This window comes from Aquarana catesbeiana, linkage group LG02 (genome assembly GCF_042186555.1).
Source record: "Aquarana catesbeiana isolate 2022-GZ linkage group LG02, ASM4218655v1, whole genome shotgun sequence".
NCBI lineage: Eukaryota > Metazoa > Chordata > Amphibia > Anura > Ranidae > Aquarana > Aquarana catesbeiana.
The window spans coordinates 144,327,276-144,344,021 of NC_133325.1; the positions used below are offsets into that span (position 1 = coordinate 144,327,276).

Sequence of the window (16,746 nt, forward strand, 5' to 3'; positions counted from 1 at the left end):
TCACCTCTGCGGTTTTTCATCCATCCAACCACAGTTCTAGAGGTCGGTGTGTTGATCCAGCCACAGTTCCAGAGGTCGGTGTGCTGATCCTGCCACGGTTCCAGGAGTCGGACAGCAATGGACATCCAGCCTGAGAGGGATCCCGGCTATAGCTCCAGGTTCCTGAGGGCGTGGGCTGATCTGGGTACAAGGTGGCCTTTCGAGGAACTGGTCACTTGATCCTTTGGTCGCAGGATGGATGAGCGGCTGTTTGTCCATCTTTAGACACTGTGGTCCAGCAACATTGCCTCACCAGTGCCCACATTTGTAGGAACACTTGCACCCTGCTGAACAGTCACTACATTCTACTTTGCCTATCAGGATACTGCTAGCATCCCACTTTGCCTATCGGGATACTTTCAAGTACCCCTTTGTTTATCCTGCTCAACAGGACACCAAGTGCACCAACGCCAGGCTAGCCGAAGATCCTGGATATCTGCATTGTGAGGACTTTTTCTGTTACTCCTTCAATATCAGTAATTTTAGTGATTCCAGTGACTACCTTTTGAAAGGGGAACTCTCACGTTAATTATTAAAGTGATGAATTGTATTTGTGGCCTATTGCCTCACATTTAACTGCCTGGGTCTGTGATTTCAGGAATTGAGGGAAACTGACTGACCGTTGTTAAGTCAGAGTGCATAGGCCACTCTAGACCTATTTAAGTTGTTTGTGTTATTTTGAGTTTGATTAACACTATTAAAGACCAGTTTGCCATTCTTGACTATTGAGTTGCCAGATCACTTTTTGATTGTGGAAAATCTCCCAGTAAACAAACTTCCTGTTCACTACATTTGTGTCTGTTTTACTGTGTTTGCAAGTACACTGTTAGGTGTGCCAGAGGGGTTGAGAGGCAGAGTAACAGACTGAACAAACTTAAGCAGCTCCTTCGGGGGTATCGCTACACAAAAAGAAATGGAACATGTTCTACTTAAGGGCCCTTTCACACTGGGGCGGGCGTCGGAGGTAAAGCGCCGCTATTGTAAGCGGCGCTTTACCGTCGGTATGCGGCTGCTAGCGGGGCGGTTTTACCCCCCCGCTAGTGGCCGAGAAATGGTTAAAAACCACCGCAAAGGTATAGCCGCGCCGTCCCATTGATTTCAATGGGCAGGAGCGGTGAAGGAGCAGTATACACTCCGCTCCTTCACCGCTCCGAAGATGCTGCTAGCAGGACTTTTTTTTTTTTTTACCGTCCTTCCAGCGCATCGCTCCAGTGTGAAAGCCCTCGGGGCTTTCGGGTTGGTTTGCAGGCGCTATTATTAGCGCAATAGCGCCTGCAAACCGCCCCAGTGTGAAAGGGCCCTTAGTTGACTGTACTGAAATGCACTGCACTAGTGTGAACTAGACCATTGGATTCCATGGTAAACACTGTTCATGCATTTTTAATGCAGGATAAAAATACACTGGGCTGCATCAGGTGTGAACCAGCCTTAAAGTGGTTGTTAACTGTTAAGTTAAATTTACACCATCCTCTCAGTTTATTATTGTAAAGTGCTGAAAAAAAATGCAGCTATATACCTGTTTTCAGAGCACCGATTTGCACTCACGTGAGCCGCCGCCTCTCTCGGCCTGACAACTGCAGCGGGTGGGGCCGAGGTTCCCCCACTGATGTCAGTCAGGAGAAGAGGATGAGAGAGGCGGTGGGTCACGTGAGCGCCGATTGGCGTTTTAAAAACGGGTATATAGCTGCATATTTATTTATTTTTTTTTTTTTTATAAGGCACAGACACAGGGGCAGATTACATGAATAAGCAGAGAGGATAGTGTAATGTTAACCCTAATTTCAACAGCAGGAGGGGGGCGGGTGGGCATGGACACAGAGCTGACAGGCAGAGAGGGTGGAGCAGGACAGAGGCACATAACCTGACCACGGCTCAGGGCTTAGCAGCCATGATAAACTGTGGTCAGGGGAGGACAGAACCAGGCAGGATCAGACAGGTATTTCGGGTGTTACTAGGTGCCAAATGACACAGCACAAGCACTGTGCTGTATAACATGCTTTAACTACTTAGGGACCAGAAGATTTTACCCCCTTAATGACCAGGCCATTTTTTTTTTACAGTACTGCGTTACTTTTTTTTTTTTTGTTAAATTCTGTTTATTAAGAATTTCAACATATACAAAAAACACACAGTTTATAACATAGGCCACATAACATTAGTAACATATAACGTCGCCAAAGGACATATATAGGCTCCACACACACACCATAGAACTAACTCGTGTCATCAAATAAATAAACAGATCTCTAGAATGATATAGGCCCTCACTCATCCCCAAACATATTTTTACATGTTATGCATTGTATTACATATCCACCATAAATGTCAATTTTAATCAGACACCATGGATGTACTGTTCAGCCAACCAACCCCCCACACACCTTGAACTTGTTTGGTTTGCCTCTACTAGCATATGTAGCTTCGTATAAGGGAATGGCCTTGTTTATAATTGCGTTCCATGCCAGGACAGACAAAGGGACAGACTTTTTCCAGGAAAATACTATCATCTTCCTAGCATAATAAAACAACATCAAAAGAGTTTGTGTCACTCTCTTAAGAGCCAGGGAATCAACAAACCCCAGGAGACACGCTTCAACTGCTGGCTGTACACTAATTGTAGTAACCTCTTCTGCACACTCAGTGAAACATGCGCCCCCCCCCCCCCCCCCCGGGCAAAAAATTTGGATGGCTGCCCAGCCCCAAAATATATGTAAAAAGTCTGCATTGGACGAAGTGCACCACCAGCAACAGAGGGCGACTGGGTATGGAATATTTTAGCCAATCTGGACAGAGCAAGGTAAATTCGATGTAAAAATTTGTACTGAATAAGGTGATCCCTAGTCGATACTAGTGCACTGTGTTACTTTAAGCAACAATTGGGCATGCAACGCTGTACCCAAATAAAATTAATATCTTTTTTTTACCCCACAAATAGAGCTTTCTTTTGGTGGTATTTGATTAGCATTCCTATACATGCAGATGTGGTGTCTTGCCGGATGCCTTTCCCTGCATGGCTGTCCTATTGAAGTCTCGGAGTCTGCCAATTAATCTTGCAACTACCTAAGGGTGTCCTGGCCCTAACCCTCTCTCACAAAGGTTTGTTAATAAAAAAAAAAAAAAAAAAATCTCTTTTGCATTCAAGACGTGCCTGCCGCCCAATCAATCTACCTTGCATTACACCCACTTATGCCATGCAACCAACCATATACAGAAAGATGTCAGCTATCTCTGACCCTGGGGGTCCTCAGACCGAAGGGAGAGGACAATGGTGAAATTGCAGAGCTCACTAATACCACATCTATACAATATCTGTGCTGTTTAAGCAACATTACATGGGGCACCTTGTTTCAGGAGGGTTTACACCCAACAATCTGGGTCTTCCAACTCCAGGAGAGGTTGGAACTGGAAGGGCGGTGCTGCAGGTGGGATATGCTTGCAGCAACCAAGGTACTTACCAACTGCAATCAACAGTCTGGAGCAGTGTTTCTCAACTCCAGTCCTCAAGGCGCCCCAACAGGTCATGTTTTCAGGATTTCCCTAAGATGAAACAGTTGTAGTAATTACTAAGGCAGTGAAATTGATCAAATCACCTGTGCCAAATAATGGAGAGCCTGAAAATATGACCTGTTGGGCGCTTTGAGGACTGGAGTTGAAACACTGGTCTGGAGCATGACTAAAACAGAATACTTTAGTTGGGGGGAAAGGCTGTTTATATTTAGCTAGGAAGAGGTGGCCCTGTGGACTCCAGTGGAAGCATTAACACATTGTGTGCTGATGTGAAGTAGGGCTAGGAAAGCAGATTTAGGCTGGGTTCACACCTATGGGAATTGGATGCGGGTTTCACCGGACCTCCTGCTGGGATTTGCGGCCGCATCAGTGTGAACCCAGCCTCCCTGCTACAGGGCAGCTGTTCTGTGCAGAATCACGTATGCAGTATATATGTGATTCTGCACTTCCTGGTAGGGTCGTGCGTGCCACTTCTGTAAATTGTCACAGCAGAAGCCGATCAGCGGGTGCCAGCCGATGTCCAGCAGGGACACAGGCCAGAGCTCTGCCTATGTGAACAGGGCAGAGCTCCGTCCTGACAGCAGGGATGTGATGGATTTTCTTTACCTGCAAAGCAGAGAAAGAAAATCCATCACATCCCTGAGAGCCCTTGCACACTGGGGCGGTTTGCAGGCGCTATTGCGCTAATAATAGCGCCTGCAAACCGCCCCGAAAGTGCCGCTGCTTTCATTCCAGTGTGCAAGCCCCGAGGGCTTGCACACTGGAGCGATGCACTGGCAGGACGGTAAAAAAAGTCCTGCCAGCAGCATCTTCGGAGCGGTGTGTATACCGCTCCTGCCCATTGAAATCAATGGGACGGCGCGGCTATACCGCCGGCAAAGCGTCTCTGCAGAGGCGCTTTGCGGTGGTATTTAACCCTTTCTCGGCCGCTAGCGGGGGGTAAAACCGCCCCGCTAGCGGCCGCATACCAACGGTAAAACGCCGCTAATAATAGCGGCGTTTTACCGCCGACGCCGCCCCCCGCCCCAGTGTGCAAGGGCTCTTAGTGAAAGCAGCACACATAGTAAACATAAACACTGGCTAAACACACAGTTAACCCTTTGATCACCCCTGATGTTAAACCCCTTCCCAGCCAGTGTCATTAGTGACAGCGCATATTTTTAGCACTAATCACTGTATTAGTCACTGGTTCCCATTTAGTGTCGGACTGCCCACCATACTATCACAGTCCCGCTATAAGTCGCTGATCGCTGCCATTACTAGTATATTGAAAATAAAAATTCCAGTATATATCCCATTGTTTGTAAATGCTAGAACTTTTGCGCAAAACAATCAATATACACTTATTGTGATTTTTTACCAAAAATAAGTAGCAGAATACATATTGGCCTAAATTTATGAAGAAATTAGATTTTTTTAATTTGATGTTTTTATAGTGGAAAGTAAACAAAAAACTTTTTTTTTTTCAAAATTGTCTGTCTTTTTTTGTTTATAACGCATAAAATAAAAAATGCTTTAAAAAAAAAAAAAGAGAAAGCTTTATTTGTGGGGAAAAAACAGCATAACTTTCATTTATGTATAGAATTGCATGACTGCGCAATTGTCAGTTAAAATAACGCAGTACCGTATCTCAAAGAATGGTCCTTTGTTCTGTCAAAATAGCCAATTCATCAGGATCTCCAATTACGTCGCTTCCGGTTACTGAAAACCTTCAGTAATTGGAGATTTCGATGACTTGCTGTTTTGACACAACACTGGCAACCGTATAAACTCCGGTACTCAATATTATAAGCAGACATTGTTAGTCTGCTCTGATACTGACCAACAAAATGGCCGCCTCCATGGCGGCAACAACTTTCTCCTCGTTTCCCGCTGTTGTGTCAAAACAGCAAAGTATTCATGTACCAGAGTGTACATGCTTGCCGGCGTTGTGTCAAAATGACAAGTAATTGAAATCTCCAATTACTGATGGTTTACAGTAACTGGAAGTGACGTAATTGGAGATCTTGGTGAATTGGCAATTTGACAGAACAGCGGTCATTAGGGGGGTCAAATCTTCTGGAGGTCAAGTGGTTAGGATTTGTGTTACCCTCTGTCATGAAGGAGTTACTGCACGGAGCCGGTGTTCCGTCAGATTAGGCGACTCGTCAGATTTCTTTCAGAAATGACGTTCCATCACGGCCATCTTGGTGCACCCCACACTCGGCCACACTAAGCCTACAGTTTGAAGGTGGCAAGCTGACATCTTTTTACACCCACCGAAGTCTTGCATTTTTCACTTATTTTTACCACTAGACTGAGCTTATATCATCAAATACAGTATTTAGAAGTCTGTGACACTGTTATGTTGAATTTTAAAAGCAGCTGTAAGCAGGGTTGCCAACCACCAGTAAATTTGCTGATAGTTTGTAAAAATCTGTGATTTTTTTACAACTGCCAGTAAATATCAGGGGATGATAATCTCATGCGGTGTTGACTTTTTAAGTGTACCTCAAGCAAATTACTTCGTTAGAAGTATTGTCAGAGTTTCCATATCATGTTTAAATTATTCACTGTGTTAGTTTTCAATAGGAGTTCTGTAATTTCTCAGGTTGGCAGTAAAATATGTGCTCCGCCAGTAAATTTTCCATGTTTTGTCAGTAAAAAATGCTGCGGGAGGTTGGTAACCCTGGCTGTAAGCCTGCTGATCTCACGTTTGCTAATCTGACAGAACGCTGCTTTTAAAATTCAACATCAAAACAGTGTCACGGACTTCTAACTACTGTATTTGATGATATAAGCTCAGTTTACTGGTACAAATAAGTATGAAATCACAGATTTTGGTGGGTGTAAAAAGATGTCCGCTTGGCGACTTCAGACTGTAGGTTTACTGAGGCTGAGTGCGGGGGTACCAAGATGGCCGTGACTGAACGTCACTTCCGTTACGAGATTTGACGGGTCGCCTAATCTGACGGAACACCTGCTGTGGGCTATACGTGACCGTCAAAACTTTATTTTTAAAAATGTAGCCGGACAATGTGAGACACCCACTGGGATCCCCTGCTTCATTGTATAGCTAGTGTACATCGCTATATCACGGCTCATCATAGCCAGGAATAAAGGACACGTGACGTCGACTCTCTCCCGGCAGCCGGAAGTGTAGTGTGCAATCGCTTATTCCATTCGGTCGGCCGCTTTATTTGGTTCCACATGGTGTGTCGGGCTCTGTTATCCGGCCAACTCCTTCTATCTTCCTGTTCCCGCCATCTCTGTGTCAGTCGTCACATTTTTCCCCTCTTCATGCCTGAAGACCCGAAGAGGCCCCGGCGGGAGGAGAGACACATGGCGCCCAAAATCGGCACCCACAACGGGACCTTCCACTGTGACGAGGCGCTGGCGTGTTACCTGCTGCGGACCCTGGAGCCCTATAGGGTGACTGTCCACCGGCTTGTGTATATGGGGGGGGGGTGGGAAAAGGGTGGACACCACACTGCCTGTGTACACGAAGACAGGCCGGCTTCTCCTCCACTGACATGAGACACAAGGCTCACAGTCCGGGGGAGGGAATGGATGGGAGCAGCCATGGCTGATAGGTGGTCTGTTTGTTTTGGGATGTGGAAGGCTCTCTTTATTGAGGAAGTGAAGACGGATAGGTGTCTGAGGCCTTCTTTTACACTGCAGAGAGATCCAATGGAAGGTGTGCCCTCTCCTCTATGTAAGGTGTGCCCCCCCCCCCCCCCCCTCCTCTGTAACGTACGTGCGGCCCCCTTCCTCTGTGCACGTCACACCGTAAAAGACCGATATGGGTCACCGACCCATCATCATTACCCATGTGTAGCCAGCACTGCCGCCACTCATTACCCACTATTCATGTTCATACGTCTGACCTGAATGAGTCATTCATGTGTGGAATGGCTGAAGGCCACGATCATTGTGCGCTTTCACCATCGCCGCCAAATAAGTGACTCTTTAAGGTCTGGAATGTTCAGGTGATACTCGAAAAATTAGAATATCGTGCAAAAGTTCATTTATTTCACAAATGCAACTTAAAAGGTGAAACTAATATATATGAGACTCATTGCATGCAAAGCAAGATGGTTCAAGCCGTGATTTGTCATAATTGTGATGATTATGGCATACAGCTCGTGAAAACCCCAAATCCACAATCTCAGAAAATTAGAATATTGTAAAAAGGTGCAATATTCTAGGCTCAGTGTCCCACTCTAATCAGCTAATTAACCCATGCAAAGGGTTCCTGAGCCTTTAAATGGTCTCTCAGTCTGGATCAGTAGGAATCGCAATCATGGGAAAGACTGCTGACCTGACAGTTGTGCAGAAAACCTTCGTTCGCACCCTCCATAAGGAGGGAAAGCCTCAAAATGTAATTGCAAAAGAAGTTGGATGTTCCCAAAGTGCTGTATCAAAGCACGTTAATAGAAAGTTATGTGGAAGGGAAAAGTGTGGAAGAAAAAGGTGCACAAGCAGCATGGATGACCGCAGCCTGGAGAGGATTGTCAGGAAAAGGCCATTCAAAGGTGGACTTTCACAAGGAGTGGACTGAGGCTGGAGTCAGTGCATTAAGAGTAAGGATGGGCTCGGGCGTGTTCGCACACTCCACGTGCAGAGCCCGCCAGGAAGTCGGCACTGCGTTAAGCACAGGCAGTGAAACATTTCCCAATCTCTGCAGCCGCACATCAGGAAAATGTCTCACTGCCTGTGATTAGCGCAGCACAGTGCCGACTTCCTGGCGGGCTCTGCACGTGGAGTGTGCGAACACGCCTGAGCCCATCCTTAATCAAGAGCCGCCACCACACACAGACGGATCCTGGACATGGACTTCAAATGTCGTATTCCTCTTGTCAAGACACTCCTGAACAACAAACATCAGAATCGTCTTACCTGGGCTAAAGAAAAACAGACCTGGTCTGTTGCTCAGTGGTCCAAAGTCCTCTTTTCTGATGAGAGCAAATTTTGCATCTCATTTGGAAACCAAAGACCCAGAGTATGAGGAAGAATGGAGAGGCACACAGTGCAAGATGCTTGAAGTCCAGTGTGAAGTTTCCTCAGTCTGTGTTGATTTGGGGAGCCATGTCATCTGCTGGTGTTGGTCCGCTGTGCTTCATTAAGTCCAGGGTCAACGCAGCCGTCTAACCAGGAGATTCTTGAGCACTTCATGCTTCCTTCCGCAGACAAGCTCTATGGGGATGCTGACTTAATTTTCCAGCAGGACTTGGCAGCTACCCACACTGCCAAAAGCACCAAAACCTGGTTCAATGACTGTGGGATTACTGTGCTTGATTGGCCAGCAAACTCGCCTGACCTGAACCCCATAGAGAACCTATGGACATTGCCAAGAGAAAGATGAGACATGAGACTGAACAATGCAGAAGAGCTGAAGGCTGCTATTGAAGCATTTTGGTCTTCCATAACACCTCGGCAGTGCCACAGGCTGATAGCTTCCATGCCACGCTGCATTGAGGCAGTAATTGCTGCAACAGTTGCAGTGTAGTGCTCAGATAAATCACATAGTGCACATCTTCTTGTTCAAACACACAAGTGGGTAATGGCCCCTTACCTTAGGGTAATAGGGCAAGCGCATATGACCAAACTTGGGGGTACCGCCCTTAGGGTTCCAACGCTATCCACACAATCCTAGTCCCGGGGCATAGTTCCCTCAGATGTTTTTAGGGGGGTATGGAAACAACAAAAAAGGAGGATCCCAAATAGTGTAATAAAGTTTGGCTAAACAGCGGCTTTTATTAGGTAAAAATAGGGTACTCACATAAAGGACAATAAAAAAAGTGACTTGCTTCGAGTGGCGAGCTGGTACACCTCTATCAGCATAGATGCCTGTCCCGTCCCTACGTGTGACGTCACACCACACGTGTTGATGCGTTTTTTTTTTTTCAGTTTAGAGTATAGGTAGGTAAATGTTGGTACAAGGGTTTATAGGGTAAAATATGGTCCAAATACAGCTCCAGGCAGGCTGCTAAATGCAGTGCTCAGCTCTGTGAATGGGCCTTTATCCTCCTATATTGCAGCGTATAAAACTATACGCTGTATGCAGTGTCTTTGATACTTGTGTGAATGAGCCCTGAGAGGATTACTGTGCTTTTTAGTTAAGTTACTGCCCTCCATCCCCATACAAGCATGTCCACTCCTACTGCAAAATCCTGAATGAGCATTCCATGAGGAGCCACCACTGCAAATTTCAGCTATTCTCTCGCTAGTGCGAATGTGCTAAAAATCCTATTCATTCTTGTGAAGAGTCAGTAAAGTAATAGGCAGCCTACTCAATTGGAATTAATGCAATTTTATCCACCAGTGGCAGAAGTTTGAGCTGGGCATCTCCCTCTGGCCCCAACACAGTGGATCTTGCAGGAACCTGGACCAGTGAGTGTGAAGCTGGCCATACATTCAAATCTCAGCTGATTGATGCCTTCTCAATCAAAATTCTAGCAGTGTAATTACCTTGTACACCCTAGTCAGATTGAAAGAGATCTATCTAAATCTATGGCCAGCTTAAGTCTATTAGTGGGGTGCTGGAGTTTACTTAGCATAACTCATTTTAAAAAATGTAGTTATCCTTTCAAGTGAAACTGAAGCCTTTCTGTCATTTACAGCCAATGAAGCTGCCATCTTACCTTTTATTTGATCTGCAGTTGCCATGGTGCTGCACATATGATCAGTTTTGACAGTTGATGTCTTGACCGATTGGAAGCACAAACTACTGTGACTGCTATCATTTCGAGACATGTAACCGTTTTGGGAATTTGTTAAATCATTGATTTAGTTCCACTTTATCAGTGAAGCAAGGATAAGAGTGACATATCCAAAGTCTGCACCTTCAAATACAAGTTAGATTTGGTATTGCCTGAAGTTTTACCCAAAGGCAACTGGCTGTGATATCTTGGCTTGAAATGGCCAGTGAGATTGTAGTATAGTGTAGGGCATTTCAGTTATTGCTGGAATACATTTACCTATATGTGTGTGTGGTGTTTAAAATAATAAAAAAAAAAAAGTCCTATTTTATCATTAGTTATTTTGCTAATAAAATTAGACCCTAGATATTGGTACATAATTACTGCAGGCTTCCCCCTCCCTGGTACAGGATACAGTACCCCTACTGACCCCACCTAAGCATCTGATTATATGTGGGGAAATATTGTTTCATCCAGTGTGAAAGCTGGGGCTCATCCTCAGTATGTACACTACCGATGTGCATGTGTAGATCATTGTTTGGGAGCTAGCACAACCTTGCAGATACACCTGCAAGGGTGTTTTCTAACTTGATGCATTCCTTGCATTAAAAAAAACGCCCTACTAATGAATTCTTTCCATAAAAATGTTTGTTGCAGAGACAACTTGCTCAGTTTCAGAAATATCTTGGATGCTTCGTTCCCCTGTTCTGATGTTCCAGCAGTCAGCAAATTGCTAGCATTTTCATGTCCTCTATAGAAAATATTGGTCTCTACAGTAGACAATCTTAGACATGGCTTTTAGGAAGGCCAAATCCAGAACTACTTTGATGTTACCTGATGTACCATTGGTTTTCATCTCAACATATATTTAAAGGAACAGCATAAACTTAGGCTGGTCTGCGGTGTACATCCATGCCTATATAAAAGCTATGCTGTTAGGTAAAGGGTTATATTTGGGCTATAAAACCCTCAGTGTATGTTTTTTATATTTTAATTATATAATTGTTTTTCTTTTTTAGGATTCAGAGATTATAAGAACAAGGGACCCCCTGCTACTGGCACACTGTGATGTTGTGGTTGATGTAGGTGGAGAGTATGACCCATCTAGAAATCGTTATGACCACCATCAGAGGTAAATCCATATATTATGTAGTCCATAACTTTTTGATTTCATTGATTAGTATGTATGGTGAATATGGGAAAGAGCTTTGAGGTTGGCTTTATAACCTGAGGTTAAGGCTAGGTTCACACTAGTGCGGGCAGTGCATCCTGTGTTTGCTCGGGCACGGCAGCCCATCCATTTGAATGGGCTGCTGTGCCGTGTGAACCACACAAAAAAGTTGCATGCACCTTTTTAAAAACAGCCACAGGGAAATTGCATGGTCTTTTTGACCATGTAGTTTCCCTGTGGTTCCTGCGATCGTGCTGTGGGCTGAGATGCATGGGAGTGCCATTTGGAATGAATGGCAGCCATGCACGTCTTGCCAGAGCAGTGCTATTCAGTTGCGGTTGTGGGAATCAATGCAATTCCTGCAACTGAACGCACAGCGCGGGCTAGTGTGAACCTAGCCTTACAGATGACTGTAATTCAGTGCTAAGGAGTTTGAGATTCTAACTGAATCGTGAACATGATCCAAGTAATCAGTAGATATTGTCAGAAAGAGTGGCGGCTGGTGTTCAAAATTTTTGGGGGGAGGGCGCAAATAAACTGTAAAATACTGAAACAAAAACATCGAATTGCAGCCGCTGTGCCCCCGCCCACTGTCTGACCGGCACTTACCCCATCTTGGTGGCGGGTCAGGCAGCGAGCTATGGGACGGGTAGCGCGGGACAGGCGATGGCTCCTGTGTCCTCCATGCATCTCTTCTTAGCTTCTGCTAGCTGGCTAATGGAAATTGCCTGTGCCTTCAGCCAATCAGGTGACCACTGGTATTAGACCTGTGCCTCCTGAATGGCGGAGAGGCGGCTCAGTGTTAGAAAAGCAAATATTCATTTGCTTCTCTAACACGCCTGGGTGCACTGCCAGCGCAATGCTCTGTGCTCCAAGCCAACCCCCCCTTTTTTTTTTATTTTATTTTTTTTTAAGCCTGTTAGAGCCCACGGCTCTAATCAGGTCCTTCAAAAAAACACCCCCACCGCTGGAATTCAGGCGCCTGAATAGGGGTGGCAGCGGCGGCCATGGAGAGATTCATGCGAAGCATGAATCTATCTATTTGTCATATAGGGGATGGCGTGACATAGGGGGCGCCGCCCTTAATGGACAGGCTGCCCCTGGTCAGAACACTGAAGATTTTAAGTGCCTTTGATAAATCATGGTGGTTGCTGTCGGTGCCGGAACGTGGATCAGCAGTTGTCCAGTGCATCTATGGATATTGGCTGCTGGGGAAGGAGACCAACCCACCACTCACTGGGGCTGTATACCCTGTCCTGTGAGGCTGGGGCTGTATACCCTGGGTGGAATACAGGGGAAGGAGTGGGTGGATTGTATAAGGGTTGGGGCTTATGAGAAGTGGGAGGGGTCAAAAAGGAAGGGCGGGGTCTGCCCCCCCCCCCCGTCCTAAAACTTTACCAGCCGCCACTGCCCTTGTAGCAATTATCTGCTCTTTTTGTACTAAACAGGGCTAATTTTTTAATTTTTTTTAACCCCGTTATGACAGGTAGGGATGGGCAAACGGTTCGGGCCGAACTTTTGTTGTTCGGTGAACAACGGACATTATGCGGTATTGGTGGCAAATTCGAAAGCCGCGAAACCCCGTTAGTCTATGGGACCCTAACATGAAAATCCAAAAGTGCTCATATGCAAGTTATTGTCATAAAAAGTGTTTGGGGACCCGGGTCCTGCCCCAGGGGACATGTATCAAAAAAAGTTTTTAAAACGGCCGTTTTTTTTTAGGAGCAGTGATTTTAATAATGCTTAAAGTGAAACAATAAAAATGAAATATTCCTTTAACCACTTAAATACCAAGCACTTTCGGCCCTTCCTGCCCAGGACAATTTTCAGCTTTCAGCGCTGTCACACTTTGACAATTGCGCGGTCATGCAACACTGTACCCAAACTAAATTTTTATCATTTTCTTCCCACAATTAGAGCTTTCTTTTGGTGGTATTTGATCACTGCTGGGTTTTTTATTTTTTGCTAAACAAACTAAAGACCAAAATTTTTGAAGGAAAAAAAAAAGTTTTTCTCAGTTTCTCTCATGAAATTTTGTTTTCCCCTTCACCGACGGGCACTAATGAGGTGGCACCGATATGTAGAATTGATGGGCGGCACTGACAATGAGGTACTGATGTCACCAACAGGTGTTACTGCTGGGCACTGATTGGCACTGTGGTGGGCACTGTGAGCCCTTTTTATTATAGGGACACTGTGGGCACTTATTAGCATGTGATTAGCACATCTGAGGGGGCTGTGCTGATAATCAAAAATGCCGATTATCAGCACAGACCCCCCTCTGACAGGGAGAGCCGCCGATCGGCTCTCCCTGTCAGCTTGAACCGAAAAATGCTGTTTACCAGCACTTCCTGGTTCACGTGATGATCAGCTGTGATTAGTCACAGCTGATCACATGGTAAGAAGCCTCTGACAGCGGCTCCTTACCACCATCGGAGATGCGGCGTAACACGCCGCATTCCCGATCACCTCACTGCGTGCCATGTTATCCTGCTGGACGTCATATGACGCCCAGACAGGATAACAGAGCCACTTCCCGGACGTCAATATGCTATTGACCGGGCGGGAAATAGTTAAATATCGCGCCTGAGGGGCATCTATCATATGCCTATAAAGTGGCGCAGTTTTCCCGTGTTTTATTTAATAAAGAAAAATTACTAATTTGCTAAATTTTATAACTGAAATGAAGAAAAATGCATTTTTTTTTTTTACAAAATTTTCAGTCTTTTTTTCATTTATAGCGCAAAAAATGAACACGGTGATTAAATACCACCAAAAGAAAGCTTTATTTGTGTGGGGGGAAAAAAAGCCAACAATTTTGTATGGGTACAGTGTTGCATGACTAAGTAATTGTCATTCAAAATGTGAGAGTACTGAAAGATGAAAATTGGGTGGATATCAGGTGGTATTCTGACACTCCAAAGGTTGAAGTGGTGGTAAATGGCTAATAGTTTGGATAAAAACACCGTCCTAAACTACACTGCTGCAAGGAAATTAAAAATGTAAACTTCTATATGTTTTTTATAGAATTGTGGTAAAGCACATATAGCAGGTAACTTCTGTTTTTGTTGTTTTAAAACTCTGCAGATCTTTCTGTGAGACGATGAACAGCTTGTATCCTGACAAGCCATGGATCACCAAGCTGAGCAGTGCCGGTCTAGTATATGCTCACTTTGGGACTCAGATCTTAGCTACACTTCTGGATACAGAAGAGGATGACCCCATTATACCTGTGTTGTATGACAAGGCAAGTGAAGGCTACTGCACATTTCATAGAATGTAATTTTTTTTTTTAAATATTTCCTATATCTTATTTATAATTGTTACACATTAGAAAGCACCATCATATTTAATTAATACATCGGATTAGTAGGGTTGCATTGATGGCGTGTGTTTTTTTTTTTTATTGGCGAGTACCGATTTTTAGTGCGATTTGAGCCAATTCCTTTTTGTATTGGCTCAAATCGCACTGAAACGGTATGAATTTTAGGTAGCGGTGCATCTGCATGAGTATTTGTACAAGTTCTTAGTATCTGCATTAATATCAGAGATGTATATAGATCTAGATATCTATCTATATATGTCTCTATATACTATATTCTGTAATCGTACAATGTTCTGTTTAGTGGCCGTACAGTGTAATGCAGGAAAGCACACTCTGTACTTTGCTGACACATTAAAGCTGGGTACACACTGTTTGAAAATCTGCGCGGCAGGAGAGGGGAGTAGTTCCCTGTCACAATACGATAGCACAGCGGGGGGATTGCCTCACCAACACCGCTTCTGTTGGTACCACGGTCTGTCAGGTTTTTTTTTTTGTTTTTTTTTTTCTGTTCAACCCACTGAATTGAAAGGGAAAAAGTGTCTACTGGGCTTTTAAGTAGCTGCCTTCTGTCCACAGTGTAGAAGAGATTGTGGTAACGTGACTTGTGTATGTAAAATATGACTTCCTAGTTGGTATTATTTAAACACAAAGCAATCGGCAAGTTTGGAAGTCCTATGGCTACATCCTCCAGTGTATGACTCGTGAAGCATATGCAGTAGGTTTAAAACGTTCTTGTACGTGGGGAAGCTGAATATATTTGATAAAGCTTTAACTGGAGTCCATTACTGTTTCTAAAATCTTTGGCCAAAACAAAAAATTGAGTGTTAAAGTGTTAATAAACCCAGTAATATGAAAATATTTCATCCACCAGAGATTTGCCGCCACCACTGCAGCAAAGGGAACCTGGCAGTGTAGCCTTACGGCTTCATGCCGGGAACCCTACTGCGCATGTGTCGGGAGGAGGAGGAAGCCCCACGGTGATGTCATGGGCCGCTGCGCGGACTCCTGGAAGTGGTAACAGTATACCTGTCAAAGACAAGAAACAAGAATGCTATTCTGCATATACAGAAAGATTTTACTGTTGTGGGTTTAGTAACACTTTAAGTTCACCTATCTGAAAAAATAAATGCACATATATTTTTGCAGGGGAAAAAAAGTGCATTCATTTTTTTCAGAGGAGTCTGCAGAACCTTGCACCTGTGATCAGAAGACTCCTGCAGACATGTCCCCCAGCTTTGTGCCCATAATTCCGTATGGGCTTTTAGTTAAAAAGGTGGAGGAAGTGTGAAAAAACTGAGGGTGTTCATCAACCCCCTCGCAGTTGATTGAGAACTACACGCTGTCTGCCAAGGTGGAAGACATAACTTGTGGTCTCTTTATTTGTGCATTCCTTTGAGTGAATGAAGCATCACCAATTTTGAAACGTGACAGCAGGTATGTGGAGAAGAACCCCCGCCTGCTGTAATGGAAGGGACGGGGGATTGGAAGGCGTTCGGGTGGGTGGTGCAGGGAGCAGAAGCTGAAGTGTGTTACACCCTTAAAATGAATATAACGTGTAACATGCTCCAAAAGGTGAAATTATGCTTTTAAATACATTGAGGGAAATCTATTTATCAGCATCTGCTTCGATTGGAAGAAATATATTGCTTTCCATGTTCATCTTCTAAAATCTTTTGGAGCAGATCCCAGAAGTAGTGCTTCCAGACCTGTTCAATCTCAGTAAAACTTAAGGAAAATATACCTGGACCCCAAGCCATGGGAACGGCCTGAAATTTTGTTTTGGGCACTGGCTCCTATGTGGTCCATTTCTATGGAACCCAGACCCTGAAGATCCCTCCACGGGTATGTCACCAGGATGGGCAAAGCCTGAATCATATACAAGGACCAGCAACATGGACAGGTAGGACGTGGTCATTTGGAATAAAGTTAACAAAAATGTTTGTTCTGGTAGTAGACCCTGCCATCTCAGTCTTAAACCAACATACTCACTGTTCCAACTGAAGATGTTCTTTCGTTAAAAATTC

General features: G+C 44.7%; 1 protein-coding gene across 1 annotated transcript in view; it reads left to right on the forward strand.

Moving 5' to 3' along the window:
* Window positions 1–6,678: 6,678 nt before the first annotated feature.
* The window catches only part of MYG1 (MYG1 exonuclease), a gene marked incomplete in the record, with an annotated part of 31,671 nt that continues 21,603 nt past the window's right edge, over window positions 6,679–16,746 (forward strand). Inside the window, 3 exon segments of the mRNA XM_073613586.1 lie at window positions 6,679–6,957; window positions 11,246–11,358; window positions 14,485–14,644. Coding sequence (XP_073469687.1) covers window positions 6,736–6,957; window positions 11,246–11,358; window positions 14,485–14,644 — 495 coding nt within the window.